The sequence below is a fragment of the Monodelphis domestica genome, chromosome 2, assembly GCF_027887165.1.
Source record: "Monodelphis domestica isolate mMonDom1 chromosome 2, mMonDom1.pri, whole genome shotgun sequence".
Taxonomy (NCBI): Eukaryota; Metazoa; Chordata; class Mammalia; order Didelphimorphia; family Didelphidae; genus Monodelphis; species Monodelphis domestica.
The window spans coordinates 234,757,122-234,782,922 of record NC_077228.1 but is presented as its reverse complement, the minus strand read 5'-3'; the positions used below and the strand labels follow the sequence as shown (position 1 = coordinate 234,782,922).

The 25,801-nt window shown below is 37.1% G+C and overlaps 1 protein-coding gene across 2 annotated transcripts in view; it reads left to right on the top strand.

The window, feature by feature from the left end:
- The window catches only part of SLC26A11 (solute carrier family 26 member 11), a 65,682-nt gene extending 40,094 nt beyond the window's left edge, over window positions 1–25,588 (top strand). For both annotated transcript variants that reach the window (XM_007482901.3, XM_007482900.3), the window contains exons 14-17: window positions 15,763–15,865; window positions 16,521–16,654; window positions 21,129–21,201; window positions 22,257–25,588. In XM_007482901.3, coding sequence (XP_007482963.2) covers window positions 15,763–15,865; window positions 16,521–16,654; window positions 21,129–21,201; window positions 22,257–22,279 — 333 coding nt within the window. In that variant the 3' untranslated portion in view covers window positions 22,280–25,588. The remainder of the gene's footprint in view (window positions 1–15,762; window positions 15,866–16,520; window positions 16,655–21,128; window positions 21,202–22,256) is intronic.
- The last annotated feature ends 213 nt before the right edge of the window (window positions 25,589–25,801 follow it).

The window sequence follows — 25,801 nt, the reverse complement described above, 5'->3', positions numbered from 1 at the left end:
TTTGATACATCTCTGACAGGAAAGTATTATTAATATTCCCACTTTACACATAAAGATATTGAGTGACAGAGAAGTTAAATGACTTGCCCAGGGTATCTGAAGTAGGATTTAAATACAGGTCTTTACTGACTTTAAGGCTACTTGCATTGTCACCTCTTTGCCATTCATTTTGTGAGGGGGGGAAGCAAAAGAGGGATAAAGTATGGATCTTTGATTTCACTGTTTTGTGAAACACATTGTATGGAATCTGCCTTCACTGATGCAGGTAAATGACTAATCTGTCACATATGTCAGAGAATGGCTTAGTGTTAAAGGCAGGATCTTAACCCATTTCTTCCTGACTCTTAAGGTTGTCATTCTGCTTCTATCATGAGAACTCTCATGGTTCCAACTTAAATATTTTATTCCAACCCTGTTTAAACAAACAGTTAACTATTAGAAACACTTTTTTTGTATTATCAGCACTGCTATCTGCTTTCAAAATGCTCAAAAAATAAGAAAGAAACTGTAACATCTTCTTTTGCTCCTAGGAAACTTACTACTTTTATTACTTAGAGTTACTGAAGTTCCCTTTTCAACAGAAAATTTTCCAATATTTTCATCTCCAGAGTAGCAAGAGATAGGGTATCCTAAAAGTCAGTATAGTTTTAGCCTTGGAAATGAAAATACTGAACAGTTAGCAAGCATAAGCTTTTATAAATGTAAAATTGCACTAATACTTTTTGGACATCCTGCATTTTTTGTCCCTGATTTTCCTTGTCCCTATCATTCTTTGCCATGAAAAGAGTTCCCAGCTCTCAAGAGGCACAGCTTTGTTGTGATTGTCAACATGGAATCTAGAAACCCCAAACTTGTAGCCTAGTAAGATCTGATGAACCCCAAGTTTTAGGACTAGATTGTAACTTGGAGACTCCAAAGCTTGTACTTGTTTCCTATTCCCCTGAGAATCCTCCCTGAGGGGAATATCAGGCTAGCAGTTTCAGACTGAATAAGGGACCTTAAGGTAGAAGACAATCTCCATCAGGTGGGGCCAAGCCCAAGCCAAATGACTCTAGTGAAATAGGTTGCTAGTCAGTTTTGTAAGCTGAAGGTCCTGAGTTAGATACTTGAAAGGAGGGTGTGATACAGTGGGAGAGGCTTCTGGAGACAAGAAGTCACTTGGCTTGGGCTTGGCTCCACTTGATGGAGATTGTCTTTTACCTTAGGGTCTATTATTCAGTCTAAAACTGCTAGTCTGATATTCCCTTCAGGATGGATCCTCATGGGAAAAGGGAACAAGTACAAGCTTTGGGGTCTCCAGCTTACAATCTAGTTCTAAGACTTGGTGTTCATCAAATCTTACTAGGCTACAAGTTTAGAGTTTCTAGATTCCATGTTGACATAATGCAACAAGAGACAGTGATGAACAATCCCCTTATTATAGGAGAAACTTCCTTGTTGTGTCATATGAGAACACAGTTGTAAAATGTGAGTGATATTCCAAATTGTTATGCTAGAAAATTTCCAAATTTTCACTGAATAGGGATATCCAATGCATTATTCCCAAAACCTCTCATTTTGGTCACTTTCCAAAACCTTTCTTCCCATACTCTGGTTTCTCTCCAAATTGTATAAATCTTTCAACTTTTACAAAACCTTTCTTCCCAATTAAAGCCTCCAAACAAATTTCTACCCTCTCTTTTTCCTTCCTTTAAAAAAGTCTTCATTTTAATCTTGGACCCTGTAGATTTCCTGGTGTTAGGTAAATGCTTCATATCATTTTAAGAAAAAAATCCATTTTTTACCTATGCTTTCCAATGTTTTCATACAAATGAGTGGTGTATTTTGTCAAAAGCTGCTTCTACATCTAGTGACATGATCTTATGGTTTTTGCTACTTTTGTTATTGATAAAATCAATTATGCTGATAGTTTTCCTTATACTAACCCATTCCTGCATTCCTGGTATAAATCTCATTTATTCATAATGTATATTTGTGATATATTGTAATCTTCTAGCTAGGATTTTTGCATCAATATTAATTAATGAAATTGGGCTATATTTTTCTTAATTTTTCTTTTCCCTCTCTTATTTGATTTTTATAATCTTTTTTGAGCTTTTCCATCAATTCTTTTTGTACTTGAGAGCAATTCATATTTTTCTTGAAGGCTTTGGATGTAATAATATTGGCTTTGTTATCTTCTGAATTTGTGTTTTGATCTTCCCTGTCACCAAAATAATTTTCAGGGTTGAGTTTCTTTTTCTGTTGTTTGCTTGCTTTCCAGCTTCTTTCTTTTCTTTTAACTTAAAAAACTTTTAAAGTTGGGCTCTCTGACTGTGGTGAAGGGAGTACTGGTCCAAGCTTTAGGTTCTTTGTGAAGCTGCCTTCAGAGGCTCTATCTGCTTTCAGTTCTTCCAAAGAGCATGATGTAAGGAAAGGTGTGTTTCTCTCTCAACCTGTGCTCTGGTATATGATTTTCTTTCTCTCTTTTTGCTCTCCCTGGTTCAGGTATTAGCTTCATATTTTTTTCATAAAAGAGTTTTGGTAGAACTCCTTTACCTATTATTTCAAATAATTCATTTAATATTGAAATTATTTGATCTCTAAATGTTTGCTGAAGTTCACTTGTAAGTCCATCTGGTGCTTTTTTCTTAGGAAGTTCACTTATGGCCTGTTTAGTTCCTTTGTCTAAAGTAAGTTTATTTAAATATTCTATTTCCTCCTCTGATAGCCTAGGCAATTTATATTTTTGTTGGTGTTCATCCATTTCATTTACATTGTTAAATTTGTTGGCATATATTAGGGCAAAACAACTACTACATCTTCATTGATGGTATATTGACACCTTTCACTTTTTTTTTTTAAACCCTTACCTTTTGTCTTGGAGTCAATACTGTGTATTGGTTCCAAGGCAGAAGAGCTGAAAGGGCTAGGCAATGGGGGTTAAGTGACTTGCCCAGGGTCACACAGCTGGGAAGTGTATGATGTCAGATTTGAACCCAAGACCTCCCATATCTGGGACTGGCTCTCAATCCACTGAGCTACCCAGCTGCCCCCTTTTCATTTTTAGTGCTAATGATTTGGTTTTCATTAAAATCACATTAACCAATGGTTTATCTATGTTGTTGATTTTTTCATAAACCATCTCCCAGTTTTATTTTCTAATGCAATGGATTTCTTACATTAAATTTTATTAATCTTGACTTTAATTTTTGGAATTTCCAATTTGTTGTTTAGTTGGAGAAAAATGGCATTTCCAATTTATTGATCTGTTTTTTCTCTATTTTATTGATATGTCTTTAGAGAGAGAAATTTCTTCTACTTACTGCTTTTGCTCTCATAGGTTTTCATAGATTGTCTCATTATCCTTCTCTTTAAGAAAATTATTTATTGTTTCTATGAATCATTCTTTAACCTACTCGTTCTTTAAGATGAGGTTAATCATCAATTAATTTTTACTTTGTGTTTCCATGGTCCCTTATTACATGTAATTTTTTGTGCATTATGTTCTGAAAAGAATGAATTTAATATTTCTGCTTTTCTACATTTAATGATAAAGTTTTTATGCTCTAATATATGGTTGATTTTTTTAAAGGTCCCATGAACCACTGAGAAAAATATCATACTCTTTTTTTATTCCTGTTTAGTTCTCTCCAGATAATCATAGTTAGCTTCTCTAAGATTATATTCATCTTCTTGATTTCTTATTCATTTTTTGGTTAGATTTATCTAGTTCTGAAAGGGGAAGATTGAAGTCCTCTAGTATTATTGTTTTGAGATGCTTTTGTACCTGTAACTCATTTAGCTTTTCCTTTAAAAATTTGGATGATAAAACATTTAGTGCATATAGGTTTAATTTTGATAATGCTTCATTATTTATGGTACCTTTTAAGATAATATAATTTCCCTTTTAATCTCTTTTAGTTAAATCTATTTTAGTTTTAACTTTGAGATCATTATTGCTAATACTGATTTTTTTATATCAGCTAAATCACAGTATATTCTTCTCCAGCCCTTCATTTTTACTCTGTGTATCTCTCGTTTTTAAATATGTTTCTTGTAAAAAGTATATTGTCAGGGGGCAGCTGGGTGTCTCAGTGGATTGAAAGTCAGGCCTAGAGATGTAAGATCCTAGGTTCAAATCTGGCCTCAGACACTTCCCAGCTGTGTGACCCTGGGTAAGTCACTTAACCCCCATTGCCTAGCCCTTAGCACTCTTCTGCCTTGGAACCAATACACAGTAATGACTCCAAGACAGAAGGTAAGGGTTTAAAAAAAATATATATGGACTTCCGGGTAATCATGGCTGCAATCTAGACGCGGCACGCTTTCTCTCCCCAGCACCGAACGAAATAGACTACATCAAAGGAGCATAAAATCACCTTTGGAGGAACAGAAGGACTCCCCAGTACCCCACAGAGGCAAAGGTACGTGGGGCTTGAACATTTCCACACTAAAATAAGAAGGAAAAGCTTGCACAGAAAAGTGAACTGAGCCGCCCTTCCCCCACCCCACCTCCCCCACCAAACCAGAGTGAGCTACCTGAGCGCTCACCGGGACAGCGAGTGAGTGAGGAGCGTCTCTGTCTGGGGGGGCACTCCAGGGTCCTTGGGATCTAGGGACTGCCAGGAAAAAACGTCTCAGGGCGCTTTCACTGGAGAAGCCAGCGGACTTCGGGCGGGCTGCGCTGAACAAGGCGCGCTGATTATCTGGGCGGAGCTGAATACCTGGGCTCAGCTGAATACCTGGGCTCGGAGGCTGGGAAGAACTAGTCTGAAGCAACCTAAATTCACAGAAAAACCACTCTTATAACCCAGACCCCAGACCAAAAAGGAAAGGGAAATAAAACCACCAAAGGGATGGCTCACATGGCCCAAAATCAAGCCTCCAGGAAGAAAGGGAAAAAAGTGACTATTGAAAACTTTTATGGTGGAAGTACCCAAGGAAAAGAGGAGAATCAGGAGGAAATCCAAAAAAATTCAGAACACGCCTCCCAAAATGGAAACTATCAACAAGCTCTGGAAGATCTCAAACTGGAACTTATCCAAAAGATGGAAACCTTCTGGAAAGAAAAATGGGAGAAAGAGATCAGCTGTCTGACAGATAAGACTGCTCAATTGGAAAAAGAACTCGAAGCATCCAATACAAGGGCAGACAAGGCTGAAAAGCAAATCCAGTCCCTAATGACCAGAATCAAGCACCTAGAAGAAAGTGAGATGATAAAACAGCAAGAATCAATAAAGCAAACCCAAACAATTAATGAATTGGAAGAAAACATAAAATATCTCACTGAGAAGGTCACGGACCTGGAGAACAGAGGAAGACGAGAAAATCTCCGTATCATCGGTCTCCCAGAAAAACTAGAGGTAAACAACAAATTGGATTTTATTCTAGAGGAGATTATAAAAGAAAATTGCCCCCACGTTCTGGAGCAAGGGGGCAAAATAGAAATAGAAAGGATTCATAGAACACCTTCTATACTAAATCCCCAAAAGACAACTCCTAGGAATGTAATTGCCAAATTCAAGAGCTTCCAAGTAAAGGAGAAAATCCTACAAGAAGCCAAGAAGAAGAGCTTCAGATATAAGGGGGCTCCCATAAGGATCACACACGATTTAGCGGCTAACACACTAAGAGACCGCAAAGCATGGAACACGATATTTAGAAAGGCAAGAGAGCTGGGTCTCCAACCAAGAATCAACTACCCAGCAAAACTGACTATATACTTCCAGGGGAAAGTATGGGCATTCAACAAAATAGAAGATTTCCAAGCATTTGCTAAGAAAAGACCAGAGCTCTGTGGAAAGTTCGATATCCAAGCACAGAAAGCAAGAGAAACATGAAAAGGTAAATATGAAAGAAAGGGAAAAGGAGATAAATCTTATCTTTCTCTTTAAGTCAAACTCTCTTCTATAAGGACTACATTTACATCTAATTATATATATTAATATGTGGGGAAAATGTTTTGTGTAACTCTCATAAATTGTATCATCATAAGAGTAGTTAGAAGAAACATGCATAGGGAAAGATTGGGGAATCAAGAAGATTTGGGGAAAGTTGGGGCAAAAAAAGGAAAAGGGAGGGGGGAACCGTGATAATACTAAGATTAACTTCAAGAAATAGGGGGGGAATCAATAGAATAAACTTTCCCATATAAAGATACACATGGGAAGGGGAGGGGAAGAACTCTCATATGAGAAGGAGAGGAAGAGAGCGTGAAGTGGAAGTACTTAAACCTTACTCTCAGTGAAATCAAATCTGAGAGGGAAGAACAGCTAGATCCAGTGGGATCCTGAATTCTATCTTATCCATTAGGGCAAGAAAGAAAGGAAAATTAAGGAGGGGGAGGGGGGAGGGAGTACAAAAAGGGAGGGAAGGAGAGGGGGGAGGGGAAGGGAGCATAAAAAGGGAGGGGCTAGAAAGGGAAGCATCTCAAGGGAGGGGACTAGGGGGACTGACCTAAAGTAAATCACTGGTTCAAAAGGAGAAAGCTAAAGAAGAAAGGTCAGAACTAGGGGAAGACATCAAAATGCCAGCGAATCCACAAATAACAATCATAACTTTGAACGTGAATGGGATGAACTCACCCATAAAACGTAGACAAATAGCAGAATGGATTAGAACACAAAACCCTACCATATGTTGTCTTCAAGAAACACATATGAGACGGGTTGACACTCACAAGGTTAGAATTAAAGGTTGGAGTAAGACCTTTTGGGCCTCAACCGATAGAAAGAAGGCAGGAGTTGCAATCATGATATCTGACAAAGCCAAAGTACAAATAGACCTGATCAAAAGGGACAGGGAAGGTAAATATATTCTGCTAAAAGGAAATATAGACAATGAGGAAATATCACTAATCAACATGTATGCACCAAATGGTATAGCATCCAAATTTTTAATAGAGAAACTAGGAGAATTGAAGGAGGAATTAGACAGTAAAACCATATTAGTGGGAGACTTGAACCAACCACTATCAAATTTAGATAAATCAAATCAAAAAATAAATAAGAAAGAGGTAAAAGAGGTGAATGAAATCTTAGAAAAATTAGAATTAATAGACATATGGAGAAAAATAAATAGGGACAAAAAAGAATACACCTTCTTTTCAGCACCACATGGCACATTCACAAAAATAGATCATACACTAGGTCATAGAAACATGGCACTTAAATGCAGAAAAGCAGAAATATTAACTGCAGCCTTTTCAGATCACAAGGCAATTAAAATATTGATCGGCAAGGGTACATGGAGACCCAAATCAAAAATTAATTGGAAATTAAATAACATGATACTCCAAAATCGGATAGTTAGAGAAGAAATCATAGAAACAATTAACAATTTCGTTGAAGAAAATGACAACGGCGAAACATCCTTTCAAACCTTATGGGATGCAGCCAAGGCAGTACTTAGAGGAAAATTCATATCCCTGAGTGCATATATTAACAAATTAGGGAGGACAGAGACCAAGGAATTGGAAATGCAAATCAAAAAACTTGAGAATGAACAAATTAAAAACCCCCAGAAGAAAACCATACTAGAGATCCTAAAAATTAAGGGAGAAATTAATAAAATAGAAAGTGACAGAACTATTGAGCTAATAAACAAGACTAGAAGCTGGTACTTTGAAAAAACAGACAAAATAGACAAAGTACTGGTTAATTTAATTAAAAAAAGGAAAGAAGAAAGGCAAATTAATAGCATCAAGGATGAAAAGGGGGATCTCACCTCAAATGAAGAGGAAATTAAGGCAATCATTAAAAACTACTTTGCCCAACTATATGGCAATAAATTTACCAATCTAGGTGATATGGATGAATATTTACAAAAATATAAATTGCCTAGACTAACAGAAAAAGAAATAGTTTTCTTAAATAATCCCATATCAGAAATTGAAATCCATCAAGCCATCAAAGAACTGCCTAAGAAAAAATCCCCAGGGCCTGATGGATTCACCAGTGAATTCTATCAAACATTCAGAGAACAGTTAACCCCAATATTATACAAACTATTCGACATAATAAGCAAAGAGGGAGTCCTACCAAACTCCTTTTATGACACAAGCATGGTACTAATTCCAAAGCCAGGCAGGCCAAAAACAGAGAAAGAAAACTATAGGCCAATCTCCCTAATGAATATAGATGCAAAAATCTTAAATAGGATACTAGCAAAAAGACTCCAGCAAGTGATTAGAAGGGTCATCCACCATGATCAAGTAGGATTCATACCAGGGATGCAGGGCTGGTTCAACATTAGGAAAACTATCCACATAATTGACCACATCAACAAGCAAACCAACAAGAATCACATGATTATCTCAATAGATGCAGAAAAAGCCTTTGATAAAATACAACACCCATTCCTACTAAAAACACTAGAAAGCATAGGAATAGAAGGGTCATTCCTAAAAATAATAAACAGTATATATCTAAAACCATCAGCTAATATCATCTGCAATGGGGATAAACTAGATGCATTCCCATTAAGATCAGGAGTGAAACAAGGATGCCCATTATCACCTCTATTATTTGACATTGTATTAGAAACACTAGCAGTAGCAATTAGAGAAGAAAAAGAAATTGAAGGCATCAAAATAGGCAAGGAGGAGACCAAATTATCACTCTTTGCAGATGACATGATGGTCTACTTAAAGAATCCTAGAGATTCAACCAAAAAGCTAATTGAAATAATCAACAACTTTAGCAAAGTTGCAGGATACAAAATAAACCCACATAAGTCATCAGCATTTCTATATAATTCCAACACAGCTCAGCAGCAAGAACTAGAAAGAGAAATCCCATTCAAAATTACCCAAGACAAAATAAAATACTTAGGAATCTATCTCCCGAGACAAACACAGGATCTATATGAACACAACTACAAAACACTTTCCACACAACTAAAACTAGACTTGAACAATTGGAAGAACATTAACTGCTCATGGGTAGGACGAGCCAATATAATAAAAATGACCATCCTACCCAAACTCATCTATCTATTCAGTGCCATACCCATGGAACTCCCAAAAATTTTTTTTACTGATTTAGAAAAAAACATAACAAAGTTCATTTGGAAGAACAAAAGATCAAGGATACCCAGGGAATTAATGAAAAAAAATACAAAGGAAGGGGGTCTTGCAGTCCCAGATCTCAGACTATATTATAAAGCAGCGGTCATCAAAACAATTTGGTACTGGCTAAGAGACAGAAAGGAGGATCAGTGGAATAGACTGGGGGCAAGCAACCTCAGCAAGACAGTATATGACAAACCCAAAGATCCCAGCTTTTGGGACAAAAACCCACTATTTCATAAAAACTGTTGGGAAAATTGGAGGACAGTGTGGGAAAGATTAGGCTTAGATCAACACCTCACACCCTACACCAAGATAAATTCAAAATGGATGAATGACTTGAACATAAAGAAGGAAACTATAAGAAAATTAGGCGAACACAGAATAGTATACATGTCAGACCTTTGGGAAGGGAAATACTTCAAAACCAAGCAAGAATTAGAAAGAATTACAAAATGCAAAATAAATAATCTGGATTACATCAAATTAAAAAGTTTTTGTACAAACAAAACCAATGTAACCAAAATCAGAAGGGTAGCAACAAATTGGGAAACAATCTTCATAAAAACCTCTGACAAGGGTTTAATTACTAAAATTTATAAAGAACTAAATCAATTGTACAAAAAATCAAGCCATTCTCCAATTGACAAATGGGCAAGGGACATGAACAGGCAATTCTCAGCCAAAGAAATCAAAACTATTAATAAGCACATGAAAAAGTGCTCTACATCTCTTATAATCAGAGAGATGCAAATCAAAACAACTCTGAGGTATCATCTCACACCTAGCAGATTGGCTAACATGACAGCTATGCAAAGTAATGAATGCTGGAGGGGATGTGGCAAAGTGGGGACATTAATTCATTGCTGGTGGAGTTGTGAATTGATCCAACCATTCTGGAGGGCAATTTGGAACTATGCCCAAAGGGCGATAAAAGACTGTCTGCCCTTTGATCCAGCCATAGCACTGCTGGGCTTGTACCCCAAAGAGATAATGGACAAAAAGACTTGTACAAAAATATTCATAGCTGCGCTCTTTGTGGTGGCCAAAAATTGGAAAATGAGGGGATGCCCCTCAATTGGGGAATGGCTGAACAAATTGTGGTATATGTTGGTGATGGAATACTATTGTGCTAAAAGGAATAATAAAGTGGAGGAATTCCATGTGAACTGGAACAACCTCCAGGAAGTGATGCAGAGCGAAAGGAGCAGAACCAGGAAAACATTATACACAGAGACTGATACATTGTGGTACAATCGAAGGTGATGGACTTCTCCATAAGTATCAATGCAATTTCCCTGAACAATCTGCAGGGATCTAAAAAAAAATACTACCCACAAGCAGAGGATAAACTGTGGGAGTAAAAACACCGCTGAAAAGCAACTGCTTGACCACAGGGTTGGAGGAGATAAGACTGAGGAGAGACTCTAAATGAACACTATAATGCAAACTCCAACAACAGGGAAATGGGTTCGAGTCAAGAACACATGTGATAACCAGTGGAATCATGCGTCGGCTATGGGAGAGGGAAAGGCGGGGGGGGGGGGGGGGGGGGGGGGAGGGGAGGAAAAGAAAACGATCTTTGTTTCCAGTGAATAATGTATGAAAACGACCAAATAAAATAATATTAAAATTAAAAAAATATATATATGTATCATCAAATTTCGGGTTTTGATCCATTCTGCTATTTCCATTTTATGGATGAATTCATCCCATTCACATTCAAAGTTATAATTACTAACTTATATTTATATCTTTATAAGCTATATTATATATTTAAGTTATAATTACTAGTCTCCCTGCATTATTTTTCCTCACTGTCCTTCTCTCCCTCTCTTTTTGCCCTATCCCTCCTCAGAAGTCTTAATTTCTCCTGACTACTACCTCCCTGATCAGCAGCCTTTTTAAGAGTCCCTCCCTTATCCTCTCCCCTTGCCATCTTAGTTCTAAATCAATCCACCCTTCTAAAAGTCCCTCCCTTGTCCTTTCCTCATTTTCTTATAGGTTCTTGTCCCTACTCTCTCCTCTAAGTATACTCTCTTATCCTCTCACCTTGTCCTCCTATTTCTTGATGTTAACTCTTTTCTGAATCCCTCCCTTTGTTTTATCACTTTACCATCTTTTTTCATAATCTACATATACTTTTAAGAGTCTCTCCCTTAGCCTATTCCCTTACCCTTTTATTTCTCTATAAGTTAAGGAGACATATTCTTCTAGTCATAACCCAGATCTTAACATCTTTAACTCAGATCTGATGAAAATAGGTTCCTAAAACTATTTGCCCTCCACTCTCTCTTCCCTTTCATTGTAATATTTCTTCTACTCACACCTCTTTTGTATGAGAAAATTGTTCCATTTTACCTCCTTCTGCCTGGTTTTATTATTATTATTATTTGGCTCATTATATTATATTCAACTCAACTTCAAGTTTTCTATCTATATACATATTCTTTCAGACTATTCAAATAGTGGTATCATTCTTGAGGATTGCAAAAAAGAAGTAAACAGGCCCAAACCTTTTTAAATCCATTGTCTATGTTGTTTACCTTGTGATTCTTGTAGGCTAAATTTTCTACTCAGTCTTTTCCTCAAGAATAGCCAGAAGTTCTTCAGTTCACTAAATGTTCATGTTTTCACTTAATATATTCAGCTTTGCTGGGTATGTTATTCTTGTTTTTAAACCCTTTTCCTTTACTCTTTGAAATATTGTGTTCTGTGCCCTTTGTCCTTTTGACGTTGAGGCTACTAAGACTTATCTTATCCTGCAATAATGTTCCAGTAGTTTTCATCTTAGGGTCTTTTTCAGGTGATAATTAGTGTATTCTTTCAATTTCTATTTTATTATCTAGTTCTAAAACTTCTGGACAATTTTCCTCAATAATTTTCCCTAATAATTTCTTAAAGTCTAAACTCTTTTTGATCATAAATTTCTGGTAGTCTGACAATTCTTTATATTGTCTCCCCTTGACAGTTATTTTGTAATAATATTTTTTCATATTCTCTTCTATTTTTTCATTCTTTTGATTTTCTTTTGTTATTTTTTATTGTCTTATGTCACTAGCTTCCCTTTGCCCAATTCTAAGTGAGTTTTGATATCTTTTTCTAGTTGGTTGTCTTTTTCATTCATTGTTCTAATTTTTTTTCTAATCCCCTTCTCCTACTCTTATTTACCTTTTTGGTAGGAGGTGATAGTTTTTTTTTTGTTTTTTTTTTAAAACCCTTACCTTCCATCTTGGAGTCAATACTATGTATTGGCTCCAAGGCAGAAGAGTGGTAAGGGCTAGGCAATAGGGGTCAAGTGACTTGCCCAGGGTCACACAGCTGGGAAGTGACTGAGGCCAGATTTGAGAGGTGATAGTTTTTAAAAGATTTTTTTTGTCTAGATTACTTGTTGATACAATTTTTAATATCCATTTTCTGACATTTTGCAATCCATCTTCTCTCCCTTCTATCCTTACTTCCTCCCCAAGAAAGTATGTAATATGATATTGCTTGTACATATATGATGCATATTTATATATGTATATAATACACATAATATATATTAGATATTAGATATATGATATATCTAACATAGAATATATATATTAGATATAATGCATATTTCCATGATCAACACATTGTGAAACAAGACACGTATTGTTAATACTAGAGAATAATTCATGGAAGAAATAAGTTGAAGAATGGTATTTTTCAGTTCTGCATTCAGATTCTATCTGTTCCTTCTGTGGTGGTGTATATCCTTTTTTGTCATCTCATTTAGTTTTTTAAATCTTTTTAAAGCTCTTCCAAAAACTTTTTCGGCTTGTGATCATTTTACATTTTTCCTTGATGTTTTTTTAGAGGTAGGCATTTTTACTTCACCATCTTCTAAATTTGAACTCTAGTGTTCTCTATCCCCATAGTAGCTATCTCTGATTAAGTTCTTTCTATTTTGTTTACTCATTTAAAAAAAATATTCGCCACTAGACTTAACTATTAGCTTTATGCTAGCATAGGGCTTTCTTCCCAAGGTGTGGGGGATGATGTCTCAGGTTTCAGACTTTTTGTGCTATTATTTCCTGGTTCTTCCAATTTTTATAATCCAGGGCAAGGTGTCCTTGCTCACACCCTGGTATGTGAGAAGCCTCAAGTGTACCGACTGGCTGGCAATCCTACCACTGAAAGCCAACACTTTACTTCTTGCAGTTCTCTGGTGGCTATAAGCATTTGCTCACTTCTCTGCCATAGAACCATAGCCAGAGAGTCCGCTCTCTTGGGAATGACCACAGCCAGCAGGATTCTCCTTCCTTAGCAACCACACTCACCAGTGTGAAAGGGGAGTCAGCCTTATCACTCACCATGTGATCATCTAAGGGAAGCAGTCTGAGGTCTCATGCTCGAATTCCTCCATGGTCGAGTTCCATGCCCTCTCACAGGAAGTGACGTAAAATATAAAGGCAGTTTTTTACATTACTTCCTGTGTCTTACACATACCAATGGTGGCTTAAACTTGGTTTTGGATGGCCCAGGGGGTCAGCCAGTTGTTTCTGGTTTGTCACTTGCTAGCACAGGTGGGTCATACACCTTCCTCCTCCACACTTAATCCTTAAGTGGGGGTGTATACATTCCTGGTTGCTAAAATTCTAAAGACTAAGCAGGGTGGAGTAAATCTAAAATTCATAACAAGCAGGACCCTTTCTCATTTTTTTTATCTCTTCAGGACTGTAAGAGTTAAAAATAAAAGGGTTGTACTAACTTTATAAGAATGTGGTCGCAAGAAATTATTACTCAAGTCAGAATGACTTTATAGCAACTTATTTATAAAAGAAGGAAAGAGTGAAAGTAAGGAAATGAGAGAGTAGATATTTACTCCAACCCGGTCCTAACCAAGCAGGGCTTCAGAGACCCCAGCAAAGGAGCCCAGAGGTAAATTAAACAAGGGTTCTAGCCACAAGGCCTCCTCCAAGACAAGGGACCTCTCTGGAGGCTGGTACCTCCAGAAAAGCCGGGAAAGGGAGTCAGCCTTTTTCAGTTACCCACATGGTAGTTCTAAGGGAAAATGAAAGAGCAGTCCATGGTTCCCAGCCAGAGGGCCAAGTTTGAAGGTGAAAGAGTTAGTCACAGGAAGTTCTTGTCACTTTTAAAGACCCTTCCTTTTGTCACTTCCTGTGCCTTCCTTCCACTTTACGTGAATCAAATGAAGCTATAGCTTTGCTTGGGAATGCCCAGAGGTGCAATCAGTATGTTTCTGATTCGTCATCCACTATAGCACACATGGGTGACAGACCTCCCCATACTTAAGGATAAGTGGGGTGTATATACTTTTGGTGATTAAATCTAAAAATGGGCAGGAGAGAATTAATCCCATCTTCATAGGACACAGACCTAATAGTGGTATTAATGGATCAAAGGGTATTCATTCTTTTATAGCCCATTGAGCATAATTCCATATTGTCCTCCAAGTGGTTGGATCAGTTCGCAACTTCACCAGCAGTGCATTAGTGTCCCAATTTTGCCACATCTCCAACATTTATCATGTTTCTTTACTGCCACATTGGCCAATCTGATAGTTGTGAGTTGGTACTGCATAGTTGTTGTAATTTGCATTTCTCTAATTAAGAGTGATTTAGAACATTTTATTAAATATGATCATTGATGACTTTGATTTCTTCATCTGAAAACTGCCTATTCATATTGTGCAGGTGGGAAATGTGCCACACTTGAGCTACATTCCCAGCATCCTTTTAAGTTACATCTCCATTTTACATAAGGATGCTTGGGAGATAAATTTGGCTGAGACCCACACTGTGGGGGGTGGGGAGGAGGCTTTTTTTTTTCCAGAGCTTGTGCTTTTGCTTAAGTGTTGCAGGTGTGAGTCTCTGGCTCTTTTGCTCTGCTTACTTGACTGAAAGAACTTCTTTTTTTCCTTTATTCTCTTTTAATTTATTATTAAAAATTCCTATATATTTTTCAGTACTAGGAATATTTATTTATTTTTACTCCTATAATATTCTTTGGCCATTTATCAATTGGGGAATGACTTGGATCCTTAGTTATATATTTGATAAATGAGATCTTTATCAGAGAAATTTGTTATACTCCCCCCCTCCCCGATTGTTTTTTCCCTTCTAATCTTGCATTGGTTTTGTTTATACAAAACATTTTTAATCTAATATAATCAAAATTATTCATTTTACAACTTGTAATGTTCTCTGTCTCCTGTTTGGCCACAAATTCTTCCTTTGTCCATAGATCTGACAGGTAAACTATGCTATATTCTCTTAATTCACTTATAATGTCACTCTTTATATTTATTTGTAAAATGAAGGAGCTAGATTAGATGACTTCTGAGGTTCTTGATCTCTAAGATTCTAACTCCAGCATTTTATGACTGAAAGACAGTGTGGTATAGTAGTAAAATTGAATTTGAAGTTGGTAAAATCCTGTTTTTGATACTTATTATATAGCACATGTCTCAAAGGACTGTTAAGAGACTCAAATAAGAATAATATAGGTAAAGAAATTTTTATAACTTAAAGTAAAGTGTGTGTGTGTGTGTGTGTGTGTGTGTGTATGTATGTATGTATGTGAACTATTGCCCATATTGTTCTATGATGGGATAAGAAGTATGCTTGATGTGTTCATCAAAACCCAAGGCAAAAAAAAGAAGCCCTAGATTTTATCTTTCTCCATCCCTTTACCCTTTGACCTTTCTTCTCCTTGTCCACCAGCAAATATCTAAAGGCCCAGTGCTTGTCCTTCGGCCCATTAGTGGTCTGCACTTTCCAGCAGTTGAAACTCTCTGGAAGACTGTATATAATCAGGCTCTTTCAGGTAAGCTTATAGACATGGAAGTAGAATCAGTTCTCTATGTTCTGGTTTTTTCCTTCCACCTGAACCTTCCTTCCTTTAAGGAGTATATATGTGAGAATCTTGAGAATCTACCTAAATAATTATCTTTGGAGTTTATCTGGGTCTCTGACACAGAAATTTCTACTGTATGCCAAAGTATACAAATTTATCTTACTTTCATGTATTAATTTCTACTCCAAAGTCTCTGCTAATGATTCCCAAGTGGTTTCATTCCATTTTATCCCATTTTCTAGATGTTTGCCAACTATCTCTTTAATGATCCTCTCTAGAACTTTTCCAGGAATTGAAGTCAAGCTAACTAGTCTGTAGTTTGCAAACATTTTTCTCTTTCCTTATTTAAAAATTGGGACATTTGCTTTTCTCTAAATCTATTGAACTTCTCCATTTTTTGTGATCTTTCAAATATCACTACTCAATAAACACATCTGCCAGTACTTTTAGGATATGTGGATATAGTTCTTCTGGGTCAGATGATAAATCCAGGTGCAACTTAGCATGTTGGGGAGAGATTGGTCAGGCATTCCTGAGGTTTGGAACATGTTTGTTGAGTGAAAGAATGAATGGATGAATACATGAATTAACTCTAACCAAAACTCTTTCTTGATTTTTCCTTCAGCATCACCCCCACGTTGTACCATCCTGGACTGTACCCATATCTGTAATGTTGATTATACAGTGATGACAGGACTTGGGGAATTGCTAGAAGAGTTTCAAAATCATGGAGCCTCCTTGGTTTTTGCCAAGTTACAGGTATGTTATTCTTGGGGAGGGGAGGAGCCACTCCATAGTAGGGAATGACTTTATGAAAAATAATCAGCAAGTCAACAATCTTAAAAAAATTCATGATAAACTGAATGAATATTGACAAAAACCAAGCAATGATATATTAATTAATTTTAATAGAATTAATAAAATAAAGAGTGTGCTTTACATAAAACTCTGGGCACTGAACAAGGTAGAAATGAATGAATTGAAGAGCTCTAGTGCAAAGAGTTATGGATTTGATGGTCAAGATAGCTAGGCTCATATTCTAACTCTCTAGGTACTCCATAATCCACTAACACTGCCCTCCTTTGCTATTCCTCATACTAGATACTCCATCTCCTGACACTGGACATTTTCACGGGCTGCCCTCCATGCTCAGAACTCCTTTCCTCTTAAATTCTTTGACTTCCTTTCAAGTCTCTGGTAAAATGCCACTATATTTTGTGATTCCATCCCCCTTAATCTTTCCAAGACTATCCTCAATTGATCACATTTATAGCTAATTTGTTCATAGTTGTTTGCATGTTATCTTCATCATTAAATTATAGCCTCCTTGATGGTAGTGACTGTCTTTTGCCTTTCTTTGTAGCTGCATTTAGCACAAAGCCTAGCACACATTAGGAGCTTAATGAATGTTTGTTTCTTGCTTTTTTTCTTTTGGGGATAGGGAGGAAACCACATATACATTGGTAAGTAAATAAGAATTTTACGAGAGAAAAAAGTACTAAAAATTTGGAGGGTTGCAGGTCAGAAAAGATTCCATTAGGAGGTAGACCTTGAAAAAGGCTAGAGATTCTGAGACAGATTAAACTAAGGAATTGTCTGTGTAGAGATGATCATTGAAATCAAGGGGTTAATCACCAAAAGTGGATGTAACAAGAGACAGACCTGTAGAGCACACCTGTGGTTAAGGGATGTGGACATAAATAAACATCCAGCAAAGAAGACTAAGAATCCCAGGAAAATAAAACTTGGAAGGGAATTAAGCAGCCATCTCGTTAAAACAGTGGACAAAAGGAATTTCCACAGTAAAATATCCAATGGTAGGCCTCTGCTTGAGGACCTCCAAAGATTGTCAAATTTCTACCAGCCACTTTTAGATGGCTTTAAATGGGAATAATAATAACATCTACCTCTCAAGTTTGCTAGGAAGTTAAAATGATATGTTGTACTATGAGATAAGTGCTCTGCAAAACTTAAACCACTTATTTTTATTATTAGAAATATGGCAGTTATAAATAGGATCAATATAAGCTTATAGAATTAGAGTTGAAAGATTCCTTAGATATCATGGCAGAATTGGCAGATGAGAACAATTTGTTCCAGTGGCCATGAAGGCAATAGAAGCAGGTGCTATGGAGTGCTTAGAGCTTGGTAAGGCATCAAAGATATCAAGGTCATCCACTACGTCCAGGGCCATTACCAGTCATCCTAACTTTTATCTTGCTACTGGATTTTGATGACCCTGGAAGAGAGAGAGAGGCTGAAGATTTTGTGCAACTCTACCTCACTTAAATCTAATTCACTCACAAGTCAAGATATCACTCAACATGATATCATTGGTCTTTGAAAACATAGGATAAACCACAACAAATTGTTAGGAATTTTTCTCTGAAAAGAAATTGAAATTGGCCTCTTTTCAGCTTCCAATTATTATTCTTGCTTCTGCTCTCTAGGGTCAAACAAATCAAGTCTAGTCCCTCCTCCAGATGACATATGAAAAAGTAACTTTAGGACATAGCTATTACATTCTCTCTGAGTCTTCTCTTTTCCAGGTTAAATAACCTAAATTCCTTCAACTGATCTCTCCATTTTACCAATGTCCTTCTTAAACTGTGGTGCCTAGAAATAATCATGATGCTACAAATGAAGTCTGATGAAGGCAAAGTACCTGGAATTAATACTTCCTTCTTCCTGGAAGCCATACTAGTTCTAATATAGCCCAAGTTTTCATGAACTTTTTTGGCTTTTGAATCACATTGCTCTTTCTGAGGAAAAGCAATCAGACTAATAGGACAACTGAGATAGAGCATTGTCCAGAAGCTGTCAGCCATGAAGTAGGATGAAGATAGAAAAGGCCACCAATTTATGGTGAAAAGATCCTTGTTAACCTTGGAGAGAATGATTCTTTTTTCCTTTTATTTTGAGATAAACTTTTATTAATAGAATCTGTCAAAAGGTAAGACCAGCTTTGTGACATTTGTTGCCATATTATTCTCCAAAAATGTTTTTATGGTTACAATATCTAAGAATATTTTTTTCTCCCTCAGTTACACCAACTTTGAACTCTAAAAAGAATTTTTTTTGTGTTATTTGACACGTAAGGCAGCTAGGTGGTGCAGTAGAGAGAGTGAGGACTATGGTAAGGAAGACTCCATCTTCCTGAATTCAGATCTGACCTCAGACACTTACTATCTGGTTGACCCTGGGCAAGTCACTTAATCTTAGTTTCCTCTATAAAATGAGCTGGAGAAGAAAATGGCAAACCACTCCAGTATCTTTTCCAAGAAAACCCCAGATGGGGCAACAAAGTGTTGGGCACAACTGAAAAATGACTGAACAACAACAAAAAATGAGGATAAGATAAAATCTTAAGATTGTCTTGATTTGCAATTTTCTTGTTCTTAGGGAATTTGAGCATCTTTTCTTGTGTTTAGTCAGTACCTTTGTCTCAATTAGCCTGGACCTGGTTCAGTGTCAGTAAAGCCCAAGTTCAATTCCTGTCTCAGATACTTCCTGAACAAGTTCCTTAGCCTCTCTCAACCTCAGTTTCCTCACCTGCAAAATGGGGATAATAAACACCTCACAAAGCTACTAAGTGGATCCAATGAAATGATATATTAAAGCACTTTGCAAATCTTAAAGCATTTTATCATATATAAACATCATTTATATAATCCCACAGATGAGTGAGTATAAACCTTCATGTGAAAGAGAAAAATTATAAATTCTTTATCTTTAAGAAGTATATTCAGTGCTTAAAGAGATGCTCTACTATTCAGCAGTGGCGTAGTATCATAATATCTAAATTTATATGAAGCTTTAAGGTTTATAAAACACTTTACAAATTTTATCTTCACAATGATTCAGGGAACTAGGTACTATTGTTATCTCCACAATGGAAATTCAGATACTTAAATGACTTGCTCAGGGTCACATAACTAGTAAGTGTCTGAGGGCAGATTTGAATTCAGTTCTTATAGACCCCAGGTCTAACACTCTATCCACTGTGCTATTTGCTGCCTAAATATATCTTTGGGAATTAATAATCTGGTTTTTTTTTTTTCTAGATATAGCTACCATTGATTTAATGTGAAGATTTAGGTACAGTCCTATTCTTCTTTGTGACTCTATCTCCCTAACTATAAGATGGGAATAATTGAGTTCTATTCAACTTTACTCAGATGTTCAAAGGCTGAAGAAAATGTATTTGCAGAGTGCATTAAATTAATTTGAGAAAGGTAAAGTTAAAATGGATAGATGTTAATTGTTTATATAATTTAATTTGGAGGTTTCAATCCTCTTAGTATTCAGAACCCCTGGAACATATTTCCAGCAAATAGTTATGTAACTATTCTTAGAAACAATAATACTTCTTGATAGTAATATCATGATAGTGTGTGAAGGGAACCCTCCTCCCAGGATGATACTGGGGCCCTACCTGTGTCCTGGTAACTACTAGCACTACATTACATGAGTGCACTTCAGTGTGGGTCACGAGACAATGACCTAGGTACATGACCTGGAAAGGATCTGGGGTAAAGGAGAAGATATAAAAGAGGATGTTTCAGGAAGTGGTCTCTCTATTCCCTTGGATGTGGCAGCCAAAGGAAGGTAGAAGAGAGAGCCATGTGGAGAAGCACCCATGTGGCTAGTTAGAAATAGATTTTTTCTCTCTGTCTACCTTCTTTTACTCAAGTAAATATTAATAAAACTCTATAGAAATTAAGGATCAGAGTTTTAATTCAGTTTTAACAATAGAGAATTTTTTTTTCATGGATTTTGGCATCTTAATTGACTTTTAAAATATTATTCATCTTCCAGTATCATAGTGAAGCAGGAAAGAAGCAAAGGGTTTTCTCCCCATTTTACAGATGAGGAATTGGGGCACTGAGAAAGTCAAGTGACTTTTCATGGTCATACTAAAGTTTTAATAATATTTATATAGCCATTTTACATATCTGGTCCCAACTGATCTTTACTACAACCCTCTGAGACTGGTACTATTGTATTATTATTCCCATTTAATACCTGAGGAAACAGAAGCCCTCTTTGTCAAATCATGCTACTTCCCCATGGCTGCATAGCTAGAATTTTCATCCTGAATATTAGTCTAATACTTTATCCACAATACCTCACTACCTTCTAGAAATAGGAGTTAAATCCAGGGCTCTCCCCTACCTTATGGATGAATGAATTAACTACATTCCCCAACTATTGTCTTTTTTCCCTTCCTTAGGCACCTGTACTTTTTGACCTACTATCTGCTGATCTAAAAGGGTTCCAACATTTCTCTACCCTTGAAGAAGCAGGTTAGTGTTATCAGGTATTCCTGTAGAAGTAATAATACCTTACAGCCTCCTGGTGAAACACAATTATTTTCTCCATTTTACAAAATGGGAAACAGGGGCCCTGTGTGGAATGCAGTAAATGCCATGTTTGCCACTTGATGACCAAGAAATGAAAGAATTAGGCAATAATGACAGTTGTATGGAGGGGCCAGAGATCCTCAGAGAAAAGAAAAAAGGGAAGATGAACTTAATATTAGTTTGAAAAAATAGTTTCCCCACCACTTAAGGCCTCTTCCAGTACCTTCCTGGGTAAGTCACTTGACCCCCTATTGCCTATCCTGTGTTGCTCTTCTGCTTGGAATCAATACACAGTATTATAGATTTTAAGATGGAAGTAAAGGGTTTTTAAAAAAAAAAAACAGGTAGTTTTAGAGGAAGCATTGATAGATATCTCTATAATCTTGTCTTTTACTCTTAAGGGAGACTGCGATTCTAGGCAATGGGTCTGGCTGCTCAGTTTTTCTTTGAGAGAGGGATAGTAGACTAGATTTGTATCTATATTAGCTCCCCCTAAATATTGATGATGTAGGAGTATAATTGGTTCAGAACAAAATCCATTAGGGGAAGGTAACTCTTACCTTACACCTACTAGTTAATATCTTCCCCCCAGGGTCATGAAAGTCTAGTGACTTTTATTCTGAACCAATAGTGCTCCTAGATCATGGAAGCCCCTCAGTGCCAGGCAAAGGAGTTTGAACTTCCTTTTTTAATTAAAAAAAAAGTCAACTATTACTTTGTCTTCAAATTAATACTAAGTGTTTGTTCCAAGTTAGATGAGCAGTAAGGGCTAGGCAATTGGGGTGAAATGACTTTCCCAGAGTATCTAAAGCTAGATTTGAATGAAGGACCTCCTGTCTCTAGGTCTGGCTAGAGACCCAGTCACCTAGCTGCCCTGAGTTTGAACTTTCAAAATCCCTTTCAACCTGAGGACCCCAAGAGAGCCATCTTATCTAACTCTGTTTCTTTATTTTCCTCTATGCTTCCCAAATCTCTATAATCTGTTGTCTTCTTTTCAGAAAAATACTTGAGTGAAGAGTGAAGTTTCTAAGCCTAATGCCAGTGAAGATCACCAGAATCCAAAATTGTCATGCTCACACCAACCAATTGACTTTCGTCCATGGCAAGAGATGATGACCAGGCTTCCATATGTATACATAGACAGCATATCCTGTAACTGTGAACTTTTCTTGTGATGCATTTTTTGGGTCAGGGTACTCAAGGAAAATCCCAGTAGGTAACTTTATGAAGAAATGGAAATTAGACCTGGAAAGAAGCAACCATCTGATCCAGCCCTCTCATCTTATAAGTGAGGAAAAAGTTAAGTGACTGATCCATCCATATGACTTAGGATAATAAATATCAGAGCTGGGATTAGAATGCAGGTCCTTTGATCGAAATCCAGTGTTTCTATAGCTGTATCATGCAGCCTTCCATAATTAATTGCTATGAAAAAATGAACTTTTTCTTTTCTTTCCCTTTAGTCTTCTTTTTTTTTTAAATAATGAGAACTATAATAAATCACAGCTTTAGAAATAGAATAGAACACATTGATCACCCCTTTAGTCTTCTATCAGGTCATAGCATAGTTAACCAAAGAAGGTTTACTTACCCCTCACATAAAAAGGATAGTGAAACACTTCATGCTGATAAATGTAGCTCCCCTTACCTATATGGAAACACTACAGTCATCTAGTCCAAGTGTGATGGCTCCCACAGTCTTCAGTATCTGTCAATTCTGAAAGGCCCCCAACCTTCTTGAATGAGTTATTTTATGCCTTTGGGTGAGAACAAAATCACAGTGATAAGAGGTAGAGACTCCCAGGAAACTTCACAAGGGAGGCACAACTTGAGCCTTGCCCTAACCCAAATCCTGACTTTGTGGCCTTTTATAGCCTAACCTATGTTAGGGGATTGGGGAACCCACCATTGAATATCGAGATCCTTTGGATTTAAGCACCTTCCCTCTTACTAGGGCTGTTCCTAATCCCCATAATCCCACTTCCACACCCAGATTTGTATATTCCACTCTCACCAGCAAATTGCTGCTATTTCTTATACCCCTACTCCCTCATCCTGCCCTTGCAGAAGCTCTTCTCTGCATTAGAGAAACAACAGGGAATAAAGCATTATACCAGGAAGCAGGAAGTTCTGGATCAATCCAGCCTCAGACACTAGCCACATCACACTGAGAAAGTCACTTAACTAATTCTACCTCAGTTTTCTCATCTGTGAAATGTGGATAATAATAGCCCCTCTTACATCCCAGAGTTGTTGGGAGGAAAAAAATGAGAAAATTTTAATAAAGCATTTTGTAAACCCTAAAACTCTCTTTAAATATAATCTCATATAAATTCCAGCTATTGTTTTTATTTGGTGCTTGCTTATAGGTTTTAACCCAATTGTCTTCTTCACCCTGACAAAAGTACTTAGATTGGGGAGGACTTACTGGTGAGGAAAGCTCTTGATTTAGATGACCAAAGCCTAATAATAATAGTACAGAGAAGAGAGATGCCTCTTTGGGGATCTGAAGTCATACTGTGAACATGAGAGGGTGGAGAGTGGAAGGCTTTTACTTGGCTGTTAAACTGCTGAACTCTCATTTCCTGTGACCTTGCAACAAAGTCAACCTTGGGGCTTTCATCTTTAAACTAAGAAAACTGGGGATCATTAAATTTTTCTAGGCTACAAGTTTGGGGGCTTCTAGATTCCACTTGACAGATACAAAAGGCAGACAAGTAGGAACAATGGACAGAAATTGCAAAGAGATGAATTTAGGTTTGAATAATGATGTTGGAATAACTTTCTTACATTTAGAGCTGTCTTCCAAGTGTCCTCAGCTACCTTTAGAGGTAATTGGGTTCAAGTGGAGACTGGATGACTATTGTTCAGGTAGGTCCTAGAAAAGATTCTTATTAAAGTACAGGTTAGATCAGATAAACTGTGAGGTTCCTTTCCATTCTGAGATTCTGTGTTCTTTCCACTAGCTCATATGCCTATCTCTGGGAACAGGGGAAACTGATTTAAGAGACGAGGGAGCAGGTGCTGAGATTGAGGTGGAGATAGAAGGTACAGAAATACAGGAACGTCAAGCATGAGAAACTTTAAGGTTCCATCTTGGCAGCTTCTCCTTGAGATTGCACAATCATTCAATGTAAAATTCTGGGCTCCCTCATCTATTCAGTGATCACTGAGAGTCCTCCAACTCAAACATTCTATGGCTTTATTATCAAAGCTCAAACTATTGAAACAAAGCTGTGAAGGGAGGAGAAGGGTGTGGAAGCAGTAAGTTTCATAGGGATATCTAGATAACCAGACTTTCCTTTCTGGGGAGAAATGGACCAAATCAGATTCCTACCACATACCTTCCTGTTGAGTCAGTTAATAGTCCGTGGAAGAAGCATCTTCCATTTCTCCCCAAAGGGTCTTAAATAAAGCAGACAATGTATGGAAGCATGAAATCACCTTTCAGGCCTTTCTTTCACTTTTATTGCTTGGGCCAACCAATATGACACAGACTTCATAATTATGTGAAATTTTTCCTCAAACCACACACACACACACACACACACACACACACACACACACACACACACACACACACACACTGTAAAAGAAAGGAAGAGGAGAAAAAGAAGAAACTTGTTTTATTCTTCCAAAGGGGCTTGAAAATTTATTGCACATTCATAGGGGCTTGTGAACAGGCAGTCAGGCAGATTCCTATTCTAAAGTCATTCTCCCAAAGCCTCACAGAAACTGGGAAGACAGGAAAAGGGAAGAGATGTGAGTAGCTGGCTGGGATAAAAGAAGTCAGTGTCCCACGGCTTGCTTTCTCTTCCCCATTAAGTAATTTTTCCCAAGGACTCCATTGAATGAGGAGGGAGGTGAAGTTTGTTATAATACTAGGATATATGACCTACTTGGACAGTTTTAGACTAACAATAGACCATAAAGTAGTTTAAGTGGGGATGACTAATCCCAGCAGGTGCTAAGTATCTCTTTTGTCCCAATGGTTTCTCCCCTTAGGCCAAAATCCTTTACAAGGTGGCCCAGCCCTTTGTGTCCATTGTAAAGCTTTGGCATCATCACTGTTATTCCTGTTTGGGACTCCTCATTTTCCTTTGTTACCATTGTAAAGTCAATCAACTATTCCTCTCATCATTAGTCCCTAAGTTCTCCTAGAAAGGTATTTAAGCTTCCCAACTTTAATGGCTCCTTGGAATTGTCCAATCTAGGGCATTCCCAGGGGTCAGTGACCAGAGCAACCAGAGGTCGATCCTCAGAACTCTGCATTGAGTCTTAATTTAGCACTGTACCCCTTTCCTTAATTAAAGAGTGGTTTTTCTGACTATTTAATAGTAATGTGTTTTTTTTTCCAGTCAACATAACTAAGCCAAAAAAGTTAATTCCCTTTTCCAAATGACAGCCTTTCAAATATTAGAAAATTAATATCATTCCTCCCAACCCCCACCACCAAGTTTTCTCCTGGATAAAGGTCTCTACTTCCTTCAAAACAAATCTTCATTCAGTGGCCTTTCACCATTCTGTAAACTCTCCTCTAAGC